A 26,992-nucleotide genomic window follows, 5' to 3' on the forward strand; every position below is an offset into this window, starting at 1 on the left:
TTTGCTACATTTCTGTGAAGCCCAAGCCTCAGTATCTCTTTTGTGCAGATAGAAAAGTTGACATTTTATAGAGCAAGTAAAAGGAGTGACTATGATTAGAAAACAAGTGGTTCTGATGTCATTCAGATTTAATTTATCTTGACCTTGTCTCTTAGAAGCGCATGGGTTATTTGGTCCGCTCATAATAATCCCCATTAAAATTCTGTGATTTTAGTTAAGATGTAGGTCAAAGATTAAAAGTAAAGATAAAGCCCAGAATTGTGTTCAATGTTTTAGGCATTTTAAACTTTACATCTGTAATATTTGAAACTAGGAAAAATGGCAGCCTGTGACAAGTGTCAAGAAATAAAATATTTGGTGTCCTGGATTATTGGATAAGGCACAGGGGATTAAGAAAGGGGTAGGCACAGTTATGGACTGGGTCAGCTCTTAAAAATGACAAATAATTTCAGTTTCACATTGAAAGACTAGAAATCTGCAATGTATTTTGCCACACTTTCTTAGTATTAGAACAACACTGGGGAAAAGACCAAAAGCATAGAGAGACAAAGTGTGGAAAAGAAGCATGTTGGAGCAGGACAAGACCACATAATTACCTGAATCTGTGAACAGTTTTTCCAGTACATTTTTCTACTTCATTGTTTCAGGTGAATGTGTCTGACACAACTTTGCTTTATGGAACAAATATTTGGTGCATGTCTGACATGGCTAAAAAAGATCCAGCTCAGAGCTATAATTAGATTTGTGGAGGGCTGCAGTCCTAGACACAGGCTGTCCTTCCTGTGTTTTGCCTCCAGTGTGTTCCCTGGACCAAAGCTGTTGGCTTAAAATCTCTTAGGGAGATGGGTGAATTTGCCTTTCCCTTTGAGCCTAGATAAGAGTAGGGCATTGTCTGCTCCATGTTTTATGTGAAATTTAGATGTATTGCATCAAAACATAATGTTTGGTAAATTGTGCTGCACAACTTATTCTTCAAGTTGAATTTACATGAGGAAATGTGGCCTTTGCTTCCACCCTGTGCCATTTATATGCATTTTTTCTCAAGTGAGTAAAATAGCAATATATGTAAAAGTTCTTTATGCATGTATTCATCTTATTTCAAAATATGGGGGGGAAGAAAGAAAGAGAGTGAGAAAGAAAGAAAGAGACATGTTGGAAAACCTTTCTTTTGCTTACCATGCTGTGACTTTGTTTTCAATATTATGTCAAGGTTAAACTGTGGTTGATTTTATCCCTTTGTTCTTTACAGAAACAGATTCATGAATGGAATTTTACAGCTTCTTCCATTAGGGGAATAAGGTTGGTATGTCAGTAAACAGTTCAGTGTCTTTTTGTGTGTGTTTTATATTTCCCTTAAGTGCAAAATCTGGATTCTACCTTAAATCTTTGTCTTTCAATGGTCTGTTATAAAAGCTTGTTCTGTCTAACCTGCCTTGAAATGTCACAGAAGAATTTGCCTTTCCATGCTCGGACAAAGCTGTACATTTCTCATAGGAGCACTCAGATCTGAGAGGACCATTGAGTGTCTGTATTCTCTGGTAGACTTCTTTGTTTTCCATTATGTAACTGATTTTTGTAGATTTTTCTGAATGTTTCACTGAAGTTATTGCCACTTCTGCATTTAAAAACATGGAGGGCAGAAGAAAAAGAGCGCTTAGTGCTTCTTGCTTCCTTCCATAAGTGAAAGAAGACTTTGTTTTCCTTTAAGTAAAGGAAACCATAATATCTGTTTTCTGTTTGGAACTCAGAAATGCTTCTGATATGGCTTTATTTAAATATCTTCTAGCTAAAACTTGACCTATTAGAAAACTAATAAATGAGGCATAAGTGTAGTTTTTGCTAAGGACAGAAAATAATTCTTAAGCTGGAAGTAGACTACTAGTGTAGTTTCTCAAGGACTAAACTTGAAATAGTTAAGACAGTTCCATTTTGTGATGCTTTGATCAATGAAAACACTAGTCACAAGTAAATTGGTCAAAATATTAGTACCAAAAAAGATCAGAATATTAGAGAAAGAACAGGATTGTTCTGGGAACTGAAAGGATAGAATATATTCACATTTGGTGTTAATAATTGCAAAATGCATGACTACATTTAGAAGGTAGATTTTGTATGTTAAGTTGGGCTGCTTTGCTGCCAGAAGAGTGAGAGAAAAACACCAAGAAGGGGAAAAAAAAAGTAAACCTATCTCTTCTCTGAATTATGCAGGCTGCAGCTAAGAACCAGAGGAACTGCAAGTGCAGGGAACATCAGGGGGGCTTTTGCCTTCTCTCTGAGCTCCTGAGTCTCTACACTGGTGGATCTGGCCTTTCTAGGGACATAAGTTACTGTTTTCTGGGGCCACTTGTGTGACTGTATAAGCTTAAGTGCTTGGAAAACCTTCTGATTCAAGTACAAGAAGAAATTCAGATACCTCATGGTTTCTGTAGTTCTGAAAGGAGAGGGCTTCTAGGCTTTGGTCTTGAGTAAGAGTGCCTAAAGTTTTAGGTCCCAGGTTTGCCTTCCCTGAATTTGTATTATTTTCCTAAGCAAATAAGCTCAGTGAAGAAGTATTTCTCTGACTAATGAATGGTTGTTGAAAACCTAGAACTGTGGATTTGGACATAGATTCTATCATAACTTCAGTCTTTTCTTCTAAAAAAAAACAGGCTTTGATTTAAATGAATTTTACATGGTATTTTATTCTATTACTCCAGTGCAATGTAGATTACTGAAGTCTGTGGAACTGATTGAGAATAATTCAGCATAAAGTTTTTATACCACATTAATTATCTTCAGTCAACACAATGCATAGAAATTAATCTTTAAGAAGGATAATTTTAATCAAAAGGAAGCAAGCAATTAATTTCATTTGCTCTGATTTTTAATCACTGCTGAGTGATTAAAATTCACTGTATTACAAAGCTCAAAGAGGCAATCTTTTTTAAATTTACTGGAGTTAGAGGTTTTTTTTGTATGTGACAACTTTACTATACTTTTGAAATTGCATTCCTTTAAAAAAATATTGTCTCAGTTAAAATACACTCTTTCAAAACTCTTAAACTGTATTTATACAAACCAGTTCATCTGATATACCCCATACACGACAATGTTTATAATGCAGTATTGTTACTTAGATACTGTCCTGTCTTTCCTGTATTTGCCCCTGGAAGAATCACCTTGCTTTGTTTCTTAGTTCTCAAGTCAGATATGTGCTTCTCCGACTTGTTGGACTGGAAATTGCTATACTAAATGAAACTAAACAATGACACAGTTATTATTTCCACATATTTCTAGAAAAGTCTTCAGGCAAAATTTGGATTTTTTTTAACATTTTCCATGTAGCCCTTAATAGTTCTTCATCAGGCAACACCAGTTGTTCATGTAACATGTGGCAACCTTACTAAAGTGTACTGTCATGTATTTTAAGTAACTGGCTCAGCAGAAGATAAGCAAAATAGAAAAGTTTGACTGAACAGATCAGGCAAGAATCTAAAAAAATTTATTAACAAAAATACCTTAAGAAGCCTAACAACTTGGGATTATGTAGCAAAATACTTCAGTGCAAATGGTTGGCATAAGAGGTTAATTCTTATATTTATTTTCATATTGATACTGTGTTTTATGGCATTTAACTTTTTGCTTCAGTGCATTTATATGAGATATATATGGCAAGACACAGTATGCAATAAATAAGCCCTCTTTTCCCAATTATTGCTGCGATTTGGAGTAAATATTGGTCATCCCAAAACCTGTTTATCAGTTTTAAGGCCATAAAAACTATAGACTGAGAAGGATCTGTTACACTGCTGGTATTTCCCAGTTCAGTTTTTTTTTTTTTTTTTTTTTTGTAGGAGCAATGGAATTATAAAAACCTGAAGCACTTTTCAATCTTTAAGGAAAGTTTTTCTGGATAGCTAAATTAGTGTCAGAGCAATTCATTTTCCACTGAGGTGTCATCAAGTACCAGGCAGTCTGATGGCCTTGTGTAAAAGCAGAAGTGGAGGTGAACAACAAACCAACCTACTGCTTCATACAGTACTTATAGTACTGTATATATAATTATATATATATTATAATATATATAAAATAAAATTATAATATTAATTAATGCTTATATTTAAATTATTAAATATTTTATATTATATAAGTATTATTAAACATTTAAATTAATATAAGCATTACATACTGCTTCTCTGAGGTAATTAACTGTGAAAAATATATTTCTTAAGCGTTCATAATTTAAAAACACTCTCCTCATTGCCTTATTTCTTACAATAGTTATATTCAAAATAACATTCTCCTAATGTGAATTTTGCAGCATTTCCAAGTTTGATGAGCGATGTTGTTTTCTTTATGTCCATGATAACTATGATGACTTTCAAATCTACTTTTCTACAGAAAACCAGTGTAGTAGGTGAGTTCACTTTGTGTGGGTGTTGCATGCCTCATCTATATCCTAAATAAAATTGATTTCGTAAAGATTGAAAACCAATATTTTTGCTTGAGAAACAGATTATTTATTTTTTCACTTTTTTTTTTTTTTTGATGAAGAAGCAATGTAAACTTGGTGATGCTTAAGGTGATTAAAGCACCCATTATACTTCCTGTGTGATTCTGATTAGTTTATTTACAAATCATTATGTCTGAAAAAGGCTTAACCATTTTAATCCAAATTACAGCTATTATCTTACTTTTCTTTATCTCGGCCATGTCATGTAAGGTGCTACATTGTTTCAGGATACCTCATGTGTCTGTTCAGTTTGATTTAAATAAGAGTATCTAAGTGTAACAAGAAATTGCAGCTTACATTGTGTCAGAGATCCATGTTACAGATTGTACCTGTAAATGTTTTCTGATGATCTGTGGTCTCTGAAAAGTAAGCAGGCTGACTGAATTTTAGGCCTAAATCTTTACAGGCCAAGTTCTGCCTTATGACTGGTAGCTGCAAATACATCTTCTGAATGATGCAGGAGGGAGCTGTTAATACACTTACGTTTTGGAGCGTAATGGTACATTCACTATTTCTTGCAATAATTACTACTTATGCATTACATGGAATAAACTCAGGTTAAAGAAAATTGCTAGCTTTGCAGAGTGCATTGCATAAAACACTAAAATTAAGGTTACCTCCTCAGCCTCAATTTGGCAGTGCAATTTGTGTGTCATGAAACATGGCCACATTTTTCATGCCGCATTCAGTGTGCTACAGGAGTCAGTTCAAGAGATGTCTCTTTTATTTAATGGAAGAGGTGTATGAAATGAAATGATTAATATTTTTTAAAATTTTAAGTAACTGTTAACAATTTCTTATAGAATTTGGAAAAAAAAAAAAGTGGCTCAGGCAGGGGACTACAGGAAAAAATGTTCTTATCCTTAAATATCTCCACCCCACAGAACTAGAAATTAGTTAAAACTCTGTTCTTGTAGCTACATTACTACTTTTATACTTTTGGCTTTCTGAATGCCTGACAAAAAGCTATAACATCTGATTTTCTGAAATACTGAGTAATCACACGTGCAGCCAAACATCTGCTGAAACATCTACTCATTTGATTTGAATCTACCAAGACTTTGCTATGCAATTGCAATAACAAGTAACTATCAGGTTCTGCTACAGCAAACATAATAATTTTATAAATAGTGAGGCTTTTCAGTGTGTGTTTGATGTTCTTCATCATTTAAAATGGGATAAATATGTAGAAAGTCAGTAATGCAAGAAAGCTGTGAACATGCTAGTTAGTTTATTAGCTTGAAAACAATGCCCAGCTGGCAAGAATCTCTTTAGTCTACGTAGAAAAGGGTATTCTTCTTTGATCTTGTGCTATGTATTTATTTTTTTTTAGATTCTGTGGTTTGGTGAAAGAAATTTTGTCTGATGCAGTTGGCAGTACTTTGGAACTAGAAGGAGAAATAGATGGAGACACATTAGAGGTATGTCAAGGATAAAAGACCTGAGAACTCTGAAACTTGTTCTCAGTCTTCCCTGCACTTCTATATCGGTATAGTAGAAACATAAACAGCATTTAAACTCCTTAATTTGATATGAAATTTAAATTCTTTCAAAATTATTTGTACATGAGATTTGCATTAATTTGGAAAAACACATTTTTTATGAAGTGGGCCTGTTACTGCTGTAAACTGCATAATCCTTAATGAAATGTGTTACTGTGTTTGTATTCTCTTGCAAACAATGTATAGATAAGAATGAAAGGTTATGAGCTGGCTCAAGCAGATAAAACAGATAAATAAATGCTACTAAGAAGTCTTTACAAAGGTACTTCAGTTTTTCTACCTGACACCATTACTACTCCTGGTAATTTCATTTGACAGGCTTCTGTCCCAGAGATATTGTAGGTATTTAGGATCAGGTTAATACACTGTGCTTTTTTCTTATCACTGTAACATCCCTGTTAGGAATCCAGTAGCTGTAAGCTTTCTTTATAATTAGTACAGCGAGAAAAAAAGGAAAAGCAACCAACTTGGAAAGGGTTATTCACATTTCACATGGCCTCAGGTTGGGATAGGTGAATCCATGTCTTCATAAGAAAAAGTGGCTCATAGCAGATGTCCACATTTTTAGGATCAAATACATACCCTGAAGAATTTCTTCTTCTTCTTTTTATTTGTTTTGAAATCTGAAAAGCTACCATAGAAGGTAGGGTATAAGTTTTATTTGTGGACAAGCAAATTTAATCAATGAGTTAATGAGCATGAAAACTTTCCTGTGGCTTGTTTGAGCTGGGCATCTTTCTGACTGTGTCTCATTCCAGCAATTCTCTTAGGCCGACCATTCAGAGCAGCTGTTCATGGCAGTGAGCTTTTGTAGGACTTGAGGCTTCAGGGGAGGAAAAAGAAAATGTATAACTCTCTGCTGCACTGCTAAATGTAGTTTCATATAGTGGGAAAGAAGGGTTTTTGCACTGCAGTTTGTTTGGTCACAGAATTCTTTCCTCAAGCGGAAAGGACAAATACGCACAGCTGTTAAGCCCGGTTTAATACATCCATCTGTGGTCTTGACACAGCTTCAGGGCTCTGCCTTGGTACACACAGGGTATTAACTGTAGCTGCAGATCTTTGTATTACATAATTATGTACTCAGCTAATAGCAGGGCTATCTCCACACCACACAGTCTGTTCAGCTGTGTAACAGTCTCTCAGAGGATGTGAGCTCATTGTGGCTTGAGCCTTTTAAAAACTGAACTGAAAAAAATCACTTGACAATGCATAGCAGGAAACAATCCTGCATGAATGAATGACACATGGAGATGTGACTACAGAAATTAATTTTAAATCTTTCTACCTATCTTGAAGTTTTCATAGTTGTCACCTTGTACTTATTGTCTTAGGTTAGGACAATGAAACAGAAATCAGGACTTCTGACGGGGAGAAATAATTAGTTTAGTGTATAAATGAAGAAAGACACTTAATGCCTTCCTGCAGCTTGAGATCTTATATTTAAGAAGTGACAATGAGGAAAGTGCAGTTTTATGTGGTCTCGATGGGCTCAACTAATACATAGGAAACAGTTCTTACTGTTAATAAAGCAGTTGTTTATATTTGGGGAAGAGGAAGAAATAACCTCCTGTAAAGTCTAGGGCAAGAAAATCTGATATCAGTTAGAATCCTTATGAGCATGTTGTCACCAGGGGTTGTATATTTTATGTATAAACTGCAGTCTAATTTTACAGCTAGGAAGTGTTTTGAAGGAGTGTGAATGTTGCAGTTCCTTCAGCCTTGGGATATTCACTTCCATATAATGATATGAAGAAGTTCCTATCACTTTAAGAATACCTGCTGTACCCCAGCTGGATAATCTAGAGAACAGATTCTGCCTTTCAGAAGGTCAGATATGAACAGTTGTTTACTTGTACCTACTGGCTGGATTTCACAGCCAGTGGATCACTTATTCAGATTTTTGGCAACCAACAGTGGTTTATTCAATATTTGTAGCTGTTGGGATGAGAAGAGGCAAATGCAAAGTGACATCAAGAATATACAAGTCTATTAAACTGTCTACTAACTAGCACTGAACTGTAAATACCAACAATTTTCATGTATCATGGGACCCAGACTGGAGAACATAGGTTTCTCCACGATAATTAAAGGGTTGCCTTAGAACCAGTGTGTTGCAGAGGGGGTTACTGTCAATCCTAAATTCTGCAATGTGACTGCTGTCTTTTTTCTGCACAGTTTTCTGTCATATGATAGCTGTGAAAGCTGGATGTGCTCCTACCAGAGAACCTGGCAAGTTTTGCATATGGCATTTTGGGTCAGTTATGCCTATCATGTAACGAGATTATGTTGTGAACCGTGAAGTGCTGAAATGTGGTAAATGGAGCTGTGCTAAAGCTGTGCCTGCTCCAATTTAGTTCCACGGAGCAGAATATGCTGTTAGGATAAGTGACAGACGGGTTTCCTTTAGCACATTCCATACAGCAGCATGAAGCTTGCCGTCTTTGCCGAGGTGAAGAGGGGGAGTGTCAGTGACACATGGATGCTGCAATGTGAAATGGGAAGGCACATCAAAGAAATTCTCCAAGGCTGCATTCTGTGTCAGAGAGTTACACTGGACAACACGGAAAAAGTAGTCATTGACAGAAAAGTCTGTAGTTATGGCCACTGTAAAAAGTTTTGTTTGTTTTTTCAATAGGGAAATCACATGAGGCCACAGAGAATACCCTGCAGTTGTCCCATATGGAAAACTCTTTTGGATGTGGGAGGATACTAGGGGACATCTGTGTACTCCTGACAATATCTGAAACGATGAAATTGTCTAGTTCCTTTCATCCTGATTTGAGTCATGGATGTGCTGTTCAACCCAACTTCCATAAGAAATTTGGTTTTATATAGTGTCTGGGGTATGCTTTCATTAAGCATTATTCACTCCTTTAGAGCAGGAGAGCTCTGTCGCAAGGTCACTATATGAGGTGGTGCAAATTAGTGTAACTTCACTGAAGTCAGCGAACCAGCATTGAGTTCATCAGCTGGAAATATGACCCAGCACATTTCAGCAGCAGTGGAAACCACCATTATATTTAATAATTTGTTGACAAGATGAACATCTTTTTCTGCCCTTTGGAAAAATCTCATAGTGAGAGGGGATGTCCTGGGGTGACTATATGGTCCGGTTACTTTTGTCTATTCATTAAACCACTGGTTTCAAAATTTTAGGTTGTGTTCCATATATTTACATGTTCTGAAGGCTCTGACAGCAGTTCTTAGAGACAATACATTAATGGGTTATTTTGGCAGCAGTGTTTCATTGAATTTGGTTTATTGGTATGTTCCCTGTTTCGATGAATGCATCTTTCTCAATGCTGGTTAAGGAAGATTGTATTACAAAGCAAGTAAGATGGAAATTTCACAAGTTGTGTAAAGCACAAGGCTGGTGGGTAACCTGCTGGCCTTCAGCTGCACTGCAGCAATACCTTTGTGCTGTGCTAAATTGGGCTTAAGGCTCTCTGTTATGTCAAATGTTAGTGATAATTTCTGTGCTGCTTTGTTTATCTTTTCTGCTTGCAGTATGAATATGATTATGATGAGAATGGTGAAAGGGTAGTTCTAGGGAAAGGTACTTATGGAATAGTTTATGCTGGAAGAGACCTTAGCAACCAGGTCCGAATAGCCATCAAAGAAATACCTGAGAGAGACAGCAGGTAAGACCTTGTTCATTGTTATATGCACACTGTGAACAAAATGCAGTTGTTTTTTGAAAATTTGGCTCTTCTTAGCATGTGTTTCTATGTGGTTAGTTTATAAAATGCCAATATACTGAAATTCAATTACTATTTCCTCCTACTATCCAAAAGGATCTTTTTGAGAATAAAGACTTTGTATTTTGGGGGAAAATATATGTTATATATCATAAATATGACAGTTTAACAATCTGTATGTATATCTTACATTCCAGGAGACATTGGTTTTAGGTTGCAGTTGTATCTCATTTGTATTCTTTTTGTGGAGGGTGAAATGCAGGAGATGAGCTCTGAAGTCAAAGACAGTGCTGTGTATTGATACAGAAGACACACATAAATTCTTGGAGGGCGTGTTTCTCCACCAGAGTTCCTCTGAGACCTGTCTCTGTACTTTTTTGGAATAGGCAGTAAATGACACTGCATTTTAAGGTCATGGACAAGATGTTTGCTGAGAATTGGAGTGGTATCCCTAAAATCCATTCTGTTGTCAAACTAGCATTTAAGCAAAGCCTAGAACCTTTTCCTGCATGATGGAATAATCCTTGGTTCTTTTTTTTTTTTTTTTAATAGGTATTCTCAACCTCTTCATGAAGAGATAGCACTGCACAAATATTTAAAGCATCGGAACATTGTCCAGTATCTTGGATCTGTTTCAGAAAATGGATACATTAAGATTTTTATGGAGCAGGTGCCAGGAGGTTTGTAACATCCTGAGTTTGGTCTGCCAAAGGAAAAGCATTTGGGACTCCAAACTGACTGAAAGTCAATAGATAAGCACTTAATGTGTTTGTGCACTCTGTATGGCTTTTCTGTTGGGACATTAACTGTGTAAGTCTTTTTCTCATAGAAAGAGTAAATTTGAAGAGTATAGGTCCCAGTACCATCTCCCCTTTCTATAATAATTCTAAACCTAGAGAGAAATTGTTAAAAGTATTTGGTTTCATATACTCACGTGTTAAAAAATAGTGGAGTTAGAGCTATATAGTCCATTGAGCTCAAGTGTCTGAATTATAGCTGGAGCTTTCAGTGTAAGTTTCTCTTTGAGAAGTAATACTGATAGAACAATTAAGTACTCCTTTTTAACTGCTATGTACAAAGGACTGCTATTCCCTAGGTAGATTAGAGATTAAAGTGAGATGTGTTCCTTGCTCATAATTTCCAGTTTCACTCCTCTAGCCTTCTCTGCTGGAGGAAGAGGATTTGAAATCTTTTTGTAACCTCTCTATCTTGTTTCCATCTCCATTTTGCTATTTACTCTTCAGTGTCAAGGATGTGTCAGAATGAGTGTTAGATTTTCCATTAATTTAATTTGCAAAGTAAAAACAGAAACAAGAAAAATTAGATTTTTCAAGACAAGAAAAATTCAATAGATTTTTCAAAACAAGAAAATTCAGATTTTCTAAGAAAGGTCCAGACAAACATTTAAAGTGTAATTAAATGCATCCAGGGCATTTAGGGATATAGGGAAATTATCTCGTTTTTGAATCCTTGTGACCTTTTCACCTGACAACTGAGACACTTTGACCTGCATGACACATGCAGATGTGATGAAATTATGCCAACACTTCCTCTTGTTTTCCCACACTTGTTCACAGTGTCAGCTGGTGGTGCTTCCTGTTCATATATGCACAGTAAAGTGTGCTGTGATTAGTTGCTAATGGCAAGATATTAGTGAACCAATTTAGATATTTTAAACTCTCTAGGCAGTCTTAAAATGGAACCAGCTGTTCAGATTATACAAGATTCTTTGAGGAAACTTTACTTTAGAAAGCTGTCGATTCCTTTAGCTGAATTTTTCTGGCCTTAAGTAGACCTACTGTACTTAGTTTATTTTGTGCTGAATAAGCAAAACTGTTCTTTATTTTGCCCCATTATTTAAATATTTGTGTTATTTAAAGATTAGTTTTATTAGAATTGGGAATGTGTAGATGGCCCATCTCCTAGTCCGAATATCCATTCAGGGTTTTTTTTTTTTTCAGAAGCTTTCTTTCCTGTCTCTGAATACTGCCAAAAGTTGATGCTATATTTGTAAAGAGAAGGCTCTTTCTGATTTAGATTCTACCCTCCCTGCCTCAAGAAAATCAGTTTGTATTTGCCCATATCTGTGGTTCATGAAGTACAATGTACAACATGGTAGACTGTTACCTTTAGTCCTTGTTTCATTATGGGGTACATGGCTGCTAGCTGTAGTCTCAGCAGCTGTTACAGTGAAGTGAGGGGGATAGATGCAGCTCTGTCAGAACGTTTATTCTTGTTGTGGGACTAGAACCTGACCTGGCAAATAAGAAATTACCAGTCCAGACCAACAGCACATTATTTGCTATGAGTGATCTAGCAAGAATTTGGCTTAATCATAAGTACTGCTTTTCTTTTATATTAGGATGTTGAGCAAAGGCTTCATCCAGACTTACCTGTTTCATGATAGTTTGGGAAATTCTCTATCTTGATACATTTTCTTTAACTCCTGTAGGCAGCCTCTCAGCTCTCTTAAGATCTAAGTGGGGCCCAATGAAAGAACCTACAATTAAATTTTACACCAAGCAGATTCTGGAAGGCCTCAAGTATCTCCATGAGAACCAGATTGTACACAGAGATATAAAGGTAACTTTTCCTTTTGTGTGTCTTGTTTGATTTGTTTTTTATCTTTACTTCAGATAGTTTTGCTTTAATCTGAAGTAGAATTTTTAATCAGATTTCATGGAAGCTGAAAGCAAAAGGAAAGCATAAGCCAACTCCTCCTGGTGCTCCTGGAATATTGCTTTGTAGAAAGGTGTATTACAAAGAGAAGTGCAATCTTGAAGTACTATTGAGATTGAGAATCTGTATTTTTCTGTCTCTCCCTCCCTGTTTGCTGTCTTCCTCCCTCCTTCCCTCTCTCTTCCTCCACCCTCACCCCCTCCCCTCCTTCCCTCATCCTGTCCAAACCACAGGGGGACAATGTTCTGGTGAACACCTACAGTGGCGTGGTTAAGATATCAGATTTTGGTACTTCCAAACGTCTGGCAGGAATCAATCCATGCACTGAAACATTCACAGGTAAGATTAACCTAGCAGAGTGTGTAAGGGCTCTCATGACAGGTTTAGCATTGGAGCCAAGAGGCTCTTTGGCTTAGTGATGAAAACGCTGTTGGGTTTCTGTTTGCAGGGCAGAGTAAATGGGAGTGTGATCACCATAAACATAGGCTTGATAGCTTTCCTGACTTTTTTTTTTTAGATTTAACTCTCTTCCATTTTACTTTATGAGGGCGAAAGTTTTTCTTCAAAGTGTTCCTTAAGTAGCAATTGGTTGTTGCAATTACATCTGGAAACACTTGAATTTAGCAACTTTTTCATTTAACAGTCTTGGTATTAGTAACATGCACACTTTCTAGATGTATGTTTAAAGGTGCAGAAAACCAAACTCAAGCTTAGGAACACTTTCAGATTAGAGGTGTTAATTCTAAACCCAGCCACCTGGCTAACAACAGTAAAAAGAACAGTTTACAGGAAAATTTTAGGCTGATGTGTTACAGAACTGCTTTCAATACAACAAGGTTTTAAAGACTTGTTATATTCAGGGAAAACAAAAATTGCTGAACAAAAGGGGAAACTCCACATTAAAAAATGAATATGTGTTCACATGGTTTCTGTGATCTGTGGACGTGGGTAATATGGTGTTTCTGCTTGTTATATGGCCTTATGCAAAGGCTGATATCACAAGCCTCTTTCTTGCCTGCAGTTTAAGTAAATGGTACACAGACAAAGCCATTAGTCATGGATGGCTTCAGAGTGGAAGGCAAAAGATAACAAATTTCACTTAAGTGAAAATCAAGACTTCCCTTTACTTCTCTGGTGGTGTGTCTGCAGCTCCTCCAGCTTTCTTACAAAGGAAGCCATGAAAATAAAATTAAGGTTCTCAAGTAACTTACCTTTCTCAGTTATTTTTACTCATTATCTCATTATTACTCATTATCATTCTCTTTGCCTGTATTTTACATGCTCCTCAGTGACTTTTTAGCAACTGATTGTCAGTAGAGATGATATATAGAGAAATAATATCTTAAGAAAAGTCTCTATACCATAATAAAAGGAGGTAACTCTTTCCTTGTGCCCTTCTTCTTTCTTTTGCAAATTTTCAGCCCTGTTTGTGCCTTTGAGATGTAATTTGCCATGTGAATAAATACTTAAGTTATCATTTTGGATTTGAATCAGTAAGCAGGTAGCTATACCCCAGAGGACCCTAAAAGGTCTCTAGCAATTTGGTTTTTGTTCTGTAACGCAGTACAGAAACCCTAGGTTTTAGACATTATGTAATAAAATCACTTGGTTTGAAGAACAAGACTTCTGATGGTTTAAACATTACATCCCTCCATTCAAGACACAGCCTGAGGGCAATGCTGTGGCTTGAACTTTCATTCTGCAGCAGTCACATTCAATGAACATATGATACCCTTGTATCTTCACCATATGTCCATTACTTGATAGTTCACAGCTCTAGGACAGTAGTTTTATTACATTCCTAAGAAGAAAAATAATTTAATTTAAAGATGTCTGTCGTGGTTTGACATGGAAGTGATTTTTTCAGGAAGTTGGGTCAAACCAATCAGTGGTCAGGTTTGGATATTGGCACCTAAAGTGACCACTGAAGGTGTGGATACGCCTCTGAGAACACAGGGGGTTAAAAGCAGGAACTCCCAAGAGCTCGCTCTCTTTGGTTCCGGTCAGAGTGCAGTGCAGACCTCCCCTGCCCAGCCATGGGGCTGGGTGGAGGAGGGGGAGCCATGAGGCCTGGTCGAGGTGAGCTGAGGGGTAGAAGGACTGGAACCGAGCCAGCTCCTGTGGACGGAAGGGTGGAGAGAAGCGGAGATGTCTTTGTCATTCCCCCCCTCAGAGGGAAGAGACAGAGAGTCCGGACGGCACCTGTAACTTTGCCGGCGGAGAAGAAGGAGGGGGGGGGGAAGGCGCCCAGCCTTGGCCTTGGGAATCGGCTGCTGGGCAGAGATATCAGCCGTCCAGGGAGTCTGAGCTTTTAACCCTTTCCTGAGAAATGAAGGCTTTGTAAAATATTACTCCTCCTTGATTTGAAGTAGAAGAGAGACAGTCTGGGATCTGAGATGGTGGAAGAAGAAATTTTTGAGTTAGAAGGAGATGATAAGAGTAGCTTGTGGCTAAACTTTTCTTGTTAGCCATAGACTAAACCAAATTCTCCTGACAGAGGCTGCACTTGAGGGGATGCGTTAGTGGGCCAAGAGACCTGTTTCAGTGATTACCAACAAAAAAATAGAAAGAACGGAAGAAAGTTGAAGAAGGTGTGGAGAGGCCCTCTGTCTTCAGAAAAGAAGAAGAGAAGAAGATGATCTCTGTTCTTAGACCCTCGGCCCCAGGGGGAAATGGGAGGGACTGTAGTCCCAAGATGAGATGCTGAACTGTTGTTTTTCTTAGTCCTTGGCAAAGCATCCTTAAAAGAGCCCTATGAGCAGTCTGTCCATGCACAGTAGTGAGAGCACTGTGACATAAAAAAGAGAGTGTCACCATAGCAAATTTTCTCTGGGCGGTTGCCTTGTGTGACATAGAGACACAAAAGTGGCAGTTTTGTTTCCTGGGGGGTCTGTGGCACAGGAGAGACTCCTGTCTCCCTTGATAGACTGAGTATTGATTATCTGAAAAGTGGCAACTTGATCAAGATCCTGGGTGGGGTCTCACTGTTAAGTTTGTTTAGAAATTAGGTAAGAAGAGGAAGGGTGTTTTAGAAAGTCTTCATCCAAGATTTAGTGTCTAGTTTTTATAGTAGTAGTAGTTTAATAAAGTTTTCCTCTTTGCTGCCAAGCTTAGGCCTGCTCTGTTCCTGATCACATCTCAAAGCAATCGTGTAGAAAAGTGCATTTTCATGAAGGCGCTGGCATAGCGCCAGTGTCAAACCATGACAATGTCATAACAGAGCTGATAGAAATTCAGGTGGAGAAAGAACTGTAGTGTTCAAAACACACTGAGCATAGGGAGTTTTCTGCTGGTGGTGGTGTGGACTCTTCCTGTAAAGACCTCATTAGCTGTGTTAGTGAATGGTCCAATAAGAATGATACCAAATTGACCATCTTTTATTTAATTATTTACTGTACTGTTCTTTTATCAGTATTATTACTAGTATTACACTATTACACTCATGTTGTCTGCAGGCAGGATCTTATTTTGTCAATCTGTATAACTTTAGAAATTCTAACTGGTTGGTTTGTTTGGTGGTGTTTTTTTTGTTTTGGTTTTTTTTTTTTTGCTAACCTTGGATGTCAGAAATCCCAAGCACACCCAAGGCATCCTGGAATTCTAGACAAACTATGATGAGTTGCCTTAGTTATTGCCCTGTGTTTGCAAAACTAGATTTTTTTCAAACTAACTATTTGAAATTCCCTGTCACTAGTGTTCTCATTATTGGGGTAAAATATGAAAAATTATTCTCATGAAGACTATCTGTCACTTCTCAGATTTTGCCATCTCGAACATGCATAATCTTTAAAAGTTGGTATCTGTAAAAATTGAATATAATTTTATTTTCTGGGGAAGCTATTGGATTATGTGGTGTATAGACTTTCAGCATTTGAAACCTGGAGTTAGAAAGGAGGGGCAAAAAGATAGTTTATAAAAAAGATGCTGTAATGTAAGTCTTTCAGTGCTGATATGGGAGATAAGGTATTTGGCTATACAGATTGCATTTCACAATTTTTGGCTTGCTGAGTGTTGTGTTAATCCTCCTTAATAAGAATTAGGAATGTACACTTGACCGCTCTTTTTGTCCTGACCAGGAACCTTGCAGTACATGGCTCCAGAAATCATCGATAAAGGACCACGAGGATATGGTGCTCCTGCTGACATCTGGTCCCTGGGCTGTACCATTATTGAGATGGCAACAGGCAAACCTCCTTTTCATGAACTAGGGGAGCCTCAAGCTGCAATGTTTAAAGTAAATATAGCTTTTTTGCTTTTGAGTTGATGAATTGTCAATTATAGCTTAATTTCATGATATTAATTGGTAAAAACATTGTCTTACATGGGTTGTTTTGCACAAAGCCATAGTCTGACCTGTGTTTTTAACTCTTGCTGAAAGATCCTGCCCTTCTCTAAGCTGTATTACTCTCTGGGGTGATCAGTTATTTTTGTGCTGGAAATAGGTCATGACTCAGAGCAGCAATCTGAAAAATGAGTGAAGGCTTATGAAAACTAATATCCCCTGTGTTACTTTTTTCATCTCCTGCTCTTGGTTTATGATTTCCTTCTTGTAACCAGTCTCCCCAGTAATGACAAACAAGTTATTTCTGCTCCTTTAAGTAATTTTTGTAAGCTTCCTTCCCAAAGGAAAATGTTTTAAAGGCCCTATCTCTGCAACAGGGATGCAGAAAGATGTGGTGGAAAAGAGCAGGGGAATAGCTCTCCAGGATTCCCAGTATGTATTAAAGAAGTATAATACTCTGTATTTTGCATTCCAAGTCCTTCAGGTCATAGCTACCTCCTCAGTAAGCTGTTGTCTCTATTGCATTGTTTCTCTTAGTTAGTGTATCTGTTTTCAAATGCAAAAATTAACACTTGGATAATAAACATAATTTAAAAGTTACTTTTTCTAGCTCTGTAACTAACAGGAGTGTAACAACTATGATGTGTCAAATAAATAGACTGAAAAATTTTGGTTCTTCCATTGGCTTGCAGTAGACCTGTAGTAAAGCACTTAAGTTTTCAGTTATGCTTGAGAATTCTCATTCTTATAGTGGGGAAAATGTCCCATCCATAACTCAGCAAACTGCCTTAAATTACCAGTGTTGTAATTTTTTCATGTATCTTGTTGAAAGCCACTATGTAAGCTTAGTATCATCATTAATGCAACCATGGTGGCAAAATCAAGTCTTTATCAATAGGTATAGAAATCTGGGCTGCAGTTCAGCATGACGTGTAATGCCATATGTCATATTAGGCCTGTGGGTTATCCCATGAACCACTGCTAAAAGACAAAAAAGGGATGATTATGGGTTTTGATACACGTATTTTAGTGGTATAATAGGTCAGCTTGGTGCTGTCAACTTGTGGCATACCTCAAAAGAAGCTGCCTGGGTGAATGGGGTTTGGCTCACTAAAGCTTTCCTGAGGGAGCCATGGAAAGAGACTGTTTTCCACATCACTGTAAATGTCAGATACAATTCTGTTGGCATATGCCTTTTAACCTTATGTACCTGGCATGTAGTTGTGACTGCTCAGTGAGTTACACATCTTATTTTTCAGCACAGTTTATTGAAAGTTTTTAGCATTCTTATTGCAGACTGCGTTAATTTACTACAGGCAGGCATTTGGTTTTGTTTCCTGTTTCTTGGCTCTGCTGGGACCTGTTTGGAATTGTGTCTTGCTAGACACCATAGGTTACAAACCATGTTTTCTTTTTCTGTGTAATGAAAGCAAGCAAGCTGGAAGCTGGATTTGAAGCAGGCTGGCTGGGCAAACATGTAAAAATAAGTCTGGAAAACTTTGAATATTGAACTTTTGAGGTCCCCACCTCCACACATGAATGCTCTGTTGTGCATAGGGCAGGTGAGGAGAGGGAAGGTTTAAGTCTCCCTGTGAAGTCATTTTAGAAATTGCAAATGACCAAGGAGTTGGACAAAGTAGAGAAAAGGGGCTATAGTAAACCAAGAACTGGATAGGTCCTGGCTGGGACCATTGCATGGTGTTTATTCTATGAGCACAGAATGCGTGCATCTGTGTCTGTGTGAAAAGAGTGCAAACAAATGGCATTCAGTGGAGACAAAGTACACTAGTGTTGCCATAGAATTTGCAGGTGGTTGTGACAAAACTTACTCCCCTTGAGCAACAGAGATTAAGATAAGATCAGACACAAGCTTTCAAATTTCCTGGTCCTGGTTTGGAATTTTTCTAGGTTTTTGCTTAGTGCATAAGAGTAAAACCTGGCACCAGAGTGCTGCCAGTTTGTGACACTGAGTCTTAAATGTGTTCAGGTCATGGTTTGGAAGGCCTTAAAGCCCTATTAGCATTTTATTACTGCACTGTCATTCAAACAGAAGCAGGACTGCTCAGCATTTTTTTCTTCAGCTTGTATTGAAGCTGAACCAGTATTGGGAGCACTTAATAGTGCCACAGTGTGTTAATGCAGCACTGTAATGAGATTATTTGAAAGCAGATGGCACTTAACTGCTGGGCTGCTGTCTCCCTTGTGAACACTACCTTTGTGCTTGTTCTCCAGGATGTATTTTGTGTAAAGATGCTGAGACTACAAACCATAATCTCTCCAGACATGTGCACACAGGTTATACAGCTCTGGCTTCCAAACAGTTCTGCCAGATTGACATTAGAGAATAAGAAGGCAGTGAGGAGCTGGAAAAATCACTAGGGAGCAACCTGTGGAAGCACATTTTTCATTACTTAAAGACAGAGTCTTAAAAGAGATGCTTTTAAGTAATTACTTAAAATAAGAGTCATTACTTAAAGAATGGTTTAACAAGGATCTTGTTAAACCTTTGGACATTATGTGATTTTCAATTAAATAACACTGAAAGACTCGGGAAGACATCTGCCCTGAAAAGGGGGATGGTGCCAAGGTCTGGCAAGGTCAGTGTGCATATTTGTGCAAGGAAATTTGTCAGTTGTTGCATTCTGGGTGACCTGGAACTCTCAGTCTTTTATGCTGGGAAGTTGGGAGACAAAAAACCCCTCATATGGTGTAAATTCAAGTGTCAGTGGCAGGAGCAGAAAGCAGCCTCAGGCTGTTAGTGCTAGAGGAGGAGATTATTGCTGTTCTTGGGCATGGATGTGCTGGAGGAGTCAGCAACTGAGAGACAAAGCTCTGAGCAGGGGTGATGGGAAACCTGTGCAATAGCTGGAAGGGTTTGTGGCTGGTCAGAGAAGAAGTATTTGAAGCACTTGGTGTCAATAATGCCCAGATACCAAGATTGCCTGAAAGCAGATGATTAGATACGTCCATACTTTGGCATTTATGTAATATCACATGGATATTTACACCATGTTTGCCATGAAATAAAACAGGATTAGAAGTTGTCACTTCACTGCTTTATGTGGGACCTGGATCACTCCTTTTCTACAAGAGTCAGAAGTCTGAGCGACTGTATTATAAGAGCTTTGGCCCATGGTCTCCATAAAAATAATTAGTATTTGTGTTTTACTTGCAGGTTGGGATGTTTAAGATTCATCCTGAAATTCCAGAATCAGTGTCTGCTGAAACAAAGGCCTTTATTTTGCTCTGTTTTGAACCTGATCCTAGTAAGCGTGCTACAGCATCTGATTTGCTGAGAGATTCTTTCCTGAAGCAAGTGAACAAGGGCAAGAAAAGCAAAATTGCATTCAAGCCTTCAGGTAAGGAATTATCAGCCAAATCCAAGTCAACATCGTCATTAAGTGTTATATAAAGATTGGAATCATTAAGCACTTTCTTTTGCAAAGGACATTTCTTGTGCCAGGAAAACAGCAGGAACTCAGCTACTAAAAATGACTGTGATTTTTGATTATATGTATTTAAATTTAATAATTCTCAGAAAATAAAGTGCCTTGCTTATTTTGTATTTTGCTTGCTGAAACCTCCCAAAGTAATTTTTCCTCTCTGCAGAAATAAATCATTTGTAGTAAATTAAAATTAGAAGAGTGACATTTGACAAAGACTTTCCAAAGCAGTTCTGCATTTTAGATTCACAGTTATATATACTTCAGAGGTCTGAGGTTCATAGAGTAGGTGTTTGACACCTGAAAATGTGGATCTATTAGGTGTTTGGGTCAGCATTTTCAAACTTGATACCTAACATTGAAATTTGGCACAAAGGTGCTGAAGTGGCTGTCTAGTGGGTTGTTTTGTTTTATCTGCATAGCATGTTTCTTCTTCCCTCCCCCGCAAACATATCAGCCACTTGCTCAGTGATAAGATAAGGAACCTTAATATAGACCTTCCAAATGAATCATATGAAGGAACTGTCTGTTTCAAAACAGGGAAAGCCATTGGTCTTGCTGCTTCTTTCACCTGTCTGCACACACACACATTCCCAATGCAAATTGAAGTTCTTCCTATTTGAGCTTTTCCTCTCTCAACAAATAACTTTTGAAAGAATGGAATTCTGAAGGGAACAAGTAGCAAGGAATTTATGCCATCTAGCTGAATTGCTTTCATCAAGGAAATGAGCATTACCTCATGTCCTGAGGGGCACTGAGAACTGAACTCCAGTCCCTGCAGTGACACTGGGATAACAGGAGAGCTCCTGCTGCTCAGCCAGGGCAGTGGCATGCAGGAGCTGTTGGCATGCTGTAGCTCTCTGTCCCACAACAATCTTCTCTTGTAGCCTTTCAGCTCTTGAGGATGTCTTCCTGGAAAAATTGCATGATGTTAGAAAGTGCAGTGCTTGCCTTGTTAGCAGCCTCAGGAGCAACAGGCTCTTTGTCAAATATCAGGGCAGGTGCACCCCTCCCTCCTGCTGCCTTCCTCCTTTCTTCTCTTCTCCTGCTGGTGAGGTTATGGACCTGGTGCTGCAGGGAGTGAGCTCAGTGCTGGCCATAGACACGAGCAGAGTGGGCAAATGTGAGAACCGTGCATTGGGTGAGGAGAGGGAAAGGCACCTGATGGCAGCTGAGTGTGTGATTCTCCATGCCAGAGCTGGGGAGAGCTGTGTTGGCTGCTGCAGCCATCCCCAGGGGAAGTTTGGTGGTCCAAGGTAGATCCTGGCCCAGCAGTTACCACAGTCCCAGCTGCAGCAGTTCACCATCTTCTTCTTCCATTGTTTCTCTCGCCTCAAATTGCTTCAGATTTGTCCCCATCTTTTCATCTCATCCCTATCTCTTTCTTTCCAATAATAAAAGCAACCCAGAAAAAATCTCAGCCCTTACTCTTGGGACAGCAGCTCTCAGTTTGCTGTCCTACTGAGATGCCTTGCACCAGGTTTCATGAGGTGACATACATTGTTTCATTTCTGTGACTGTTTAACCTCAGCCATTTGAACATCAGTCATGTGCCATGGAGTATGTCCGAGCTTTCTGAACAACTTTCAACCTCTAGCTCTCTTCCTTCCCTCACCTCCAAGAATTTGTAGTGACAAGCATCAAAAACTTTTGTCATATTTGAGCTCAATGGATATGTTCACCTTGGGTTGAGAGAACTTCACCTTTCCTGCTACACAGGATTGTGCAAACTGGCAATCAGGATTACAGCAAACTCTCAACATCTGGATTGGTTTGGTTTTTTGTTTTATTTTGTTTTTAATTTTTTCTTACTTTTAAGATGAATTGGAAAGGGACAAGAGATTTCCTTCAGGCCAGTGCGGGGAGGGAGGGTCCTTGCTAAGGGCAGGGACACATGTGAGTGAGGCAGATATCTCAGGCATGGAGAGGGAAATTTGATGCCAATTAAAGGCATTAAAGGTGAGGAGGGCACATAGTTGGAGTGCTCTCTGCTTAGAGGGACGGCTGTGGTGGAGCAGCAGATGAACCTCTTGGTTCCTCAGGCTCTTTAAACTGCTCATGTCCATTTGAGCCACTTTGTAGGGCCAGCACCAAGGGGGATTGTGTGTATATGTGAGAGAGGGTAACAAAATGGCATTTCCTGTGAGTATCTGTGCTGTCTTTGGGTTTAGCAGTTAACTTGTTGAAACCTTTTATTGCTTTTTCATGCAATGATTTTGAATTGTGTTACTGCTTTTTTTCAACAAGGTTACTTCTCTCCCAGCCATTTTGCAAAATGAGGTCTTGATATCAGTGAAGGGGATCACAGCTGTTTAAAGCATGTTGCCCTTTCTGGCCTAGCTCTGTCACACATTTTACCATGTCTGTCCTAGATTATAATAGGAACACATCCCTCCCATTGCCAATCCATGGGGAACAGGCTGGCAGTAGCAGCAGTGAGCACGGCTCTGTTTCACCAGACTCTGATGTACAGCATGATGTGTTTTTCGAAAGGCCAAAGAGATCCATTTCAGAGATTCAGACAAAGCATCCCATTTCTCATTTACTAAGGTAAAATGTTTGCTTCTCACTTGACACCCTTGAGGGATTCTGTGGATTTAATTCACATTTTATTTTATCTGAGGGCAGTTTTTTCACATAATGGTTAGGTAAGCACATGTGTTAATCAGTAAGTTGCATAGACAGATTACCAGTTTATGTAAACATTGTCTATTTAATAATGAACAATCATTCCTCTCCTTTAAGGTTTCCGTGTACTTTTCCACTTTCCTTCCTTCAGTGAGTAAATGTCAGTGGTCTTATTGATTGAGTGGATATGGATTTAGGAGTTAAGTGAGGATTTGACCCTTCCATATGCTCATAACAAAATGGGAAGCAGAAATACAGTTCTGCTTCTCCCAAAGTACAAAACAATACTTTCAAATGAGTATGTTACAGTATGGGTCCAGGAAAAAAAAAAAAAAGAGTAGTTTCAGCTTTCCTCCCCAAAACTGACATTAATGCCAGCTTCTTAGCAGGGGGAAATCAGCCATGGGGGCTTTGAGTCAGCAGGGGATCTGAGCCATCTTCTGTCTCAAAATTAGCACTTACCAGTCTGATCAATCTGCTGCTGTAGTTTGAACTGAGTTTTTAACCCCAGAAGTGTCCTTGCTCCCTTCTGGTTCCTTGCTAATGCTGAGGTCTCTCTTGTGCCTGTGCTGCCACAGTGTCCCTGATGAGGGCTCGGCCTCGGAGGACAGAAGCGCCTCGCCATCTGTGGAGGATAAGGATTCTGGGCTGTTCTTGCTGCGCAAGGACAGCGAACGCCGAGCAATCCTGTATAAAATCCTTAAGGAAGAACAGGATAAAGTTGCTTCCAATTTGCAGGAGTGTATTGCACAGGTAATTTCACTTCAGCTCACCTTTTCACATGTCAGGGGAAAAATGAGCCAAGTCATACTATTCCTTTTCTGAAAATGAATAAATGAAGGTGTTTGGATTGTTCCTTCTGAGTATCCTTAATCTCTGAGACCTGTAACTGTGTGAGCTGTTTGCTGTTGGGTGAATGGGTAGCAAACACAACCTTTTACTGCTAATGGGCTCTTGGTTTATATGAGGGAGAGGTTTGGGCATTTGATGTGGGATTGTGGAGGGCTGCGGTTGGTGAGTTGGATGGTTTTGATGTGGTCTTTTCTTTTGGCTGTTAAGGACATGGAGCTAAAACACCACATAGTAATAGGTATATTCTACTTTAAGGGTAGAGACCTGATTAACAATTTTTAAGAAAACGTTTGTTAACTAGGTGCCAAGATCACAGTACATGAATCTTAAGAAAGCTATGGTGGATTTTCTGAAGAGGGGAAGGTTGGGTGGGAAGGTTTAGTTACTCTGAAGAGGAGCAAGAAAAAAATCATAGAATGGTTAATACAGAGCCAAACATTGCCACACACCTGTAACAGCTTTTTCTTCTTAATGTCTGCTTCTGATGAGCCTCTCTCTGGTGAATCTGATTTTTGCTCATACCCTTGTCAGTGATTTTTGGGCAATCTCCAGCACACTTGTTTGTGACACTCTCCCATCATTTATTCTTACTAAAGCTATGTTTTCTCACCTGGACTGCAATCCCATAAAGGGGAGCATGCTGACTCTTGGTGTGGTGTCCCCAGCCAGCTGTTGACATTTGTGGCTTGGCTGTCAAGCCCTGCTGCTCCATGGTCAGCTCTGCACAGCCCAGAGTTCGCTGCTCCCTGTGCTCCTTCCCCAGCAAACTGCACCACAGGGGCTTTTGTAGGGCTCTACAGCCCACAAACTCAGGCTGGGGAAGCAGCTGAGCTACATTTCTGCTCTGAGCTTAAACTGCAAAACAGCTGATAGCCTTACAAATAACTAAAATTCAGAGTCAGAAATAATCAGGGCTCCAAGCATTTTCTGCAATGAAGGATTATTTAGTAGCAGCAAGTCCTGGTTCAGTCTCCAGCTGTTCTCATCTATTTTCCATAATTTATGTAATACTCCCTTTACCTTTTAATTACAGAGGTTGTTCTTGTAGACATTTGGATGGCTTTAACTGTGGAGGTTATGGACTGAAAATTATAAAATAAACACTGGTGGATCACTGTGTCATTTTAGACGTTTTTTTCACTTGGGAGAAATGCATATATAAACATACTTTTTTTCCTAAGGAAATCAAATATCTGCATGATTAGATAGAAGTCCAGATTCAGCTTATTGAAAGGATAGTATCTAAAAAAATTGGGTCTCTTAGTGACTCATTTTGCTGTTTTAATGGAGGAGAGCTGCCCTCTGCAGTACATTGCAGGAATGCGTAGATATAATTTGGAGCCTCTTCCCTTTGTGACAGCCACAGTAGCAGTAGATTTACAGGTTTTTTATGAAAACAGAAATTGCTCTTTAATTTTTTTAAAGAAAAGATAAAAACTAGAGACTCTGCATAAACAAAAGTTCTGTGATTCTGTTCAGTAATATGAAATATATATAAGCAAAGTGATGTAACCCTAAGAATATTAATGCTACTGTGAATAGATGTTTAATGATTCTGGGATTCATTTGATACATATTCATAATATTTTCTCCAGGGCTCTGAAGAACTGCAGCTTTCAGTGGACCACATCAAGCAGATTATTGGGATTTTAAGGGACTTCATACACTCTCCTGAGCAGAGAGTGATGGCTTCTACAATATCCAAGTTGAAAATGGATTTGGACTTTGACAGCACTTCCATCAATCAGATTCATCTGGTGCTGTTTGGATTCCAGGATGCAGTGAGTTCCTTTCTTCGTGTAGGGGCAGAGGAATGGTTTAGGTTGGAAGAGACCTTAAAGATCATCTATTTCCAACCCTCGTTCCATGAGCAGAGACACCTTCCACTACATCAGGTGGACAAAGCTCATGCCAGGGGTTTGCAGCTTCCCCACTGTTCCTCACTCCTCTCCCTCCTTGTACTGTAAAAGAGTTGGAATGTCACAGTCTGATTTGAAATGGTTAGAAAGCTGTAGCCTAAAACTGTTGTTTAGACTTTGAAAGGTGGGAGGCTTTTTAGTGCTGCATGCAGTTTTTAACCTTATAAAGCTTAGTATTACTATTGGAAAATAAGGTTCTCTTTCCTACGGTGTAAGCAAATGGTGTTTGCTGCTACTTTTACAGGTGAACAAAGTGTTAAGAAATCACTTAATAAGACCCCATTGGATGTTTGCAATGGATAACATCATCCGCCGTGCAGTCCAAGCAGCAGTGACTATTCTTATTCCAGGTAAACCAAAGCAGCTAAAAATAATCCTTTTTTTAAAAAGAGGTGTTCTGCATATCAAAGAGCTGTAGCAAATGGAACCGTTCAGATGTTTATGCTTTCAGCATGCCATTAACTGCACCCCATGTGCCACTCATCAAAAAACATGGGGTCAGAGTGTTGCAGAGAAAGAAGTGTTGATCTTGAGGATTAATGCTGTACTTGCAGTACAAAAGCACATAATGAGGAGATAAACAGGGGTTCTGCACCCCCAGTGTGGTCCAAACATGACAAAAAAAGGCAAATTAAATTCAGTCCAAGCTGGAGATTTTCTAGTAAGAAAGAAAATTATTCTGTACATATTATTGACATCCAGGGTGGTTAACACTGCACAGGTCTGGTTATGTGTTCTGAAAAATTATTAATGAGCTAAGGAGCAGATGTGTAGGAGGGAGTGCATCAGTATGAGGAAGAGGATGATTCTGGCCCATAGATGAACAATAGGGAAAACCACCAGGAAGATAAATGTTTAAGTACTGTCTAGGAATTAGTTAATTTGGAAATACTAAAGTACTTTTGTAACCGTTTAAAATGCTGAGCACCCCTTCCAGTATAGGAATGTTCTGAGAGACTTAGTGACAGTGAGCCCTTTCAGTCCAAAGTTGCCATGGCTTTTAAAGCCAAATTGGCCAAAGTTTTTAGGATTTTGTACAAGAGAAATCGCAACTGTTCTTTGGTAATAAGGGTGGCCACGTGCAGCAAGTTCTGAGAAGTGGGGCTAGAAATTCTCCCTGGAGAAAAGGAATGCTTTGTACACTCTTTGGCCAAGGGCATTAGGGAAAAACACTTTTTTTTTTTTTCCTCTTACTATTTAGGAAAAATGCAAGCTTTCAGGGATTTTTCCTTAACACATTTTATTGACTTATTACTCATCTCGTGATATTTGTCCCCACTACAACTATGACCTACAGCTCTACCTCTGCTGGTGCATTGCCCATTCTAGAACCAATGCCAGAGAACCTGTGCTCCAGCTCACACAAGGCTTCACTACTCCCCTGCTCAGTGTTGCAATGAAAGACATTATGCAAAGTCTCCCCCACCCACAGCAGTGAAGAACAAGCTGCATAACCTTTGAAGACAGAATTACCAAAAATATCTTCTTCCCCTC

The 26,992-nt window shown here is 38.7% G+C and overlaps 1 protein-coding gene across 11 annotated transcripts in view; it reads left to right on the plus strand.

The window, feature by feature from the left end:
• Positions 1–26,992, plus strand: part of MAP3K15 (mitogen-activated protein kinase kinase kinase 15) — an 82,862-nt gene that overhangs the window by 53,239 nt on the left and 2,631 nt on the right. For all 11 annotated transcript variants that reach the window (XM_068179929.1, XM_068179928.1, XM_068179934.1 and 8 more), the window contains 13 exons: positions 1,250–1,299; positions 4,301–4,396; positions 5,826–5,913; positions 9,505–9,638; positions 10,248–10,375; positions 12,148–12,278; positions 12,608–12,713; positions 16,451–16,608; positions 19,832–20,015; positions 22,472–22,649; positions 23,306–23,480; positions 25,175–25,360; positions 25,743–25,848. In XM_068179929.1, the coding sequence (XP_068036030.1) occupies positions 1,250–1,299; positions 4,301–4,396; positions 5,826–5,913; positions 9,505–9,638; positions 10,248–10,375; positions 12,148–12,278; positions 12,608–12,713; positions 16,451–16,608; positions 19,832–20,015; positions 22,472–22,649; positions 23,306–23,480; positions 25,175–25,360; positions 25,743–25,848 (1,720 nt within the window). The remainder of the gene's footprint in view (positions 1–1,249; positions 1,300–4,300; positions 4,397–5,825; positions 5,914–9,504; positions 9,639–10,247; positions 10,376–12,147; positions 12,279–12,607; positions 12,714–16,450; positions 16,609–19,831; positions 20,016–22,471; positions 22,650–23,305; positions 23,481–25,174; positions 25,361–25,742; positions 25,849–26,992) is intronic.

The sequence above is a fragment of the Anomalospiza imberbis genome, chromosome 2 (assembly GCF_031753505.1).
Source record: "Anomalospiza imberbis isolate Cuckoo-Finch-1a 21T00152 chromosome 2, ASM3175350v1, whole genome shotgun sequence".
NCBI classification, from domain to species: domain Eukaryota; kingdom Metazoa; phylum Chordata; class Aves; order Passeriformes; family Viduidae; genus Anomalospiza; species Anomalospiza imberbis.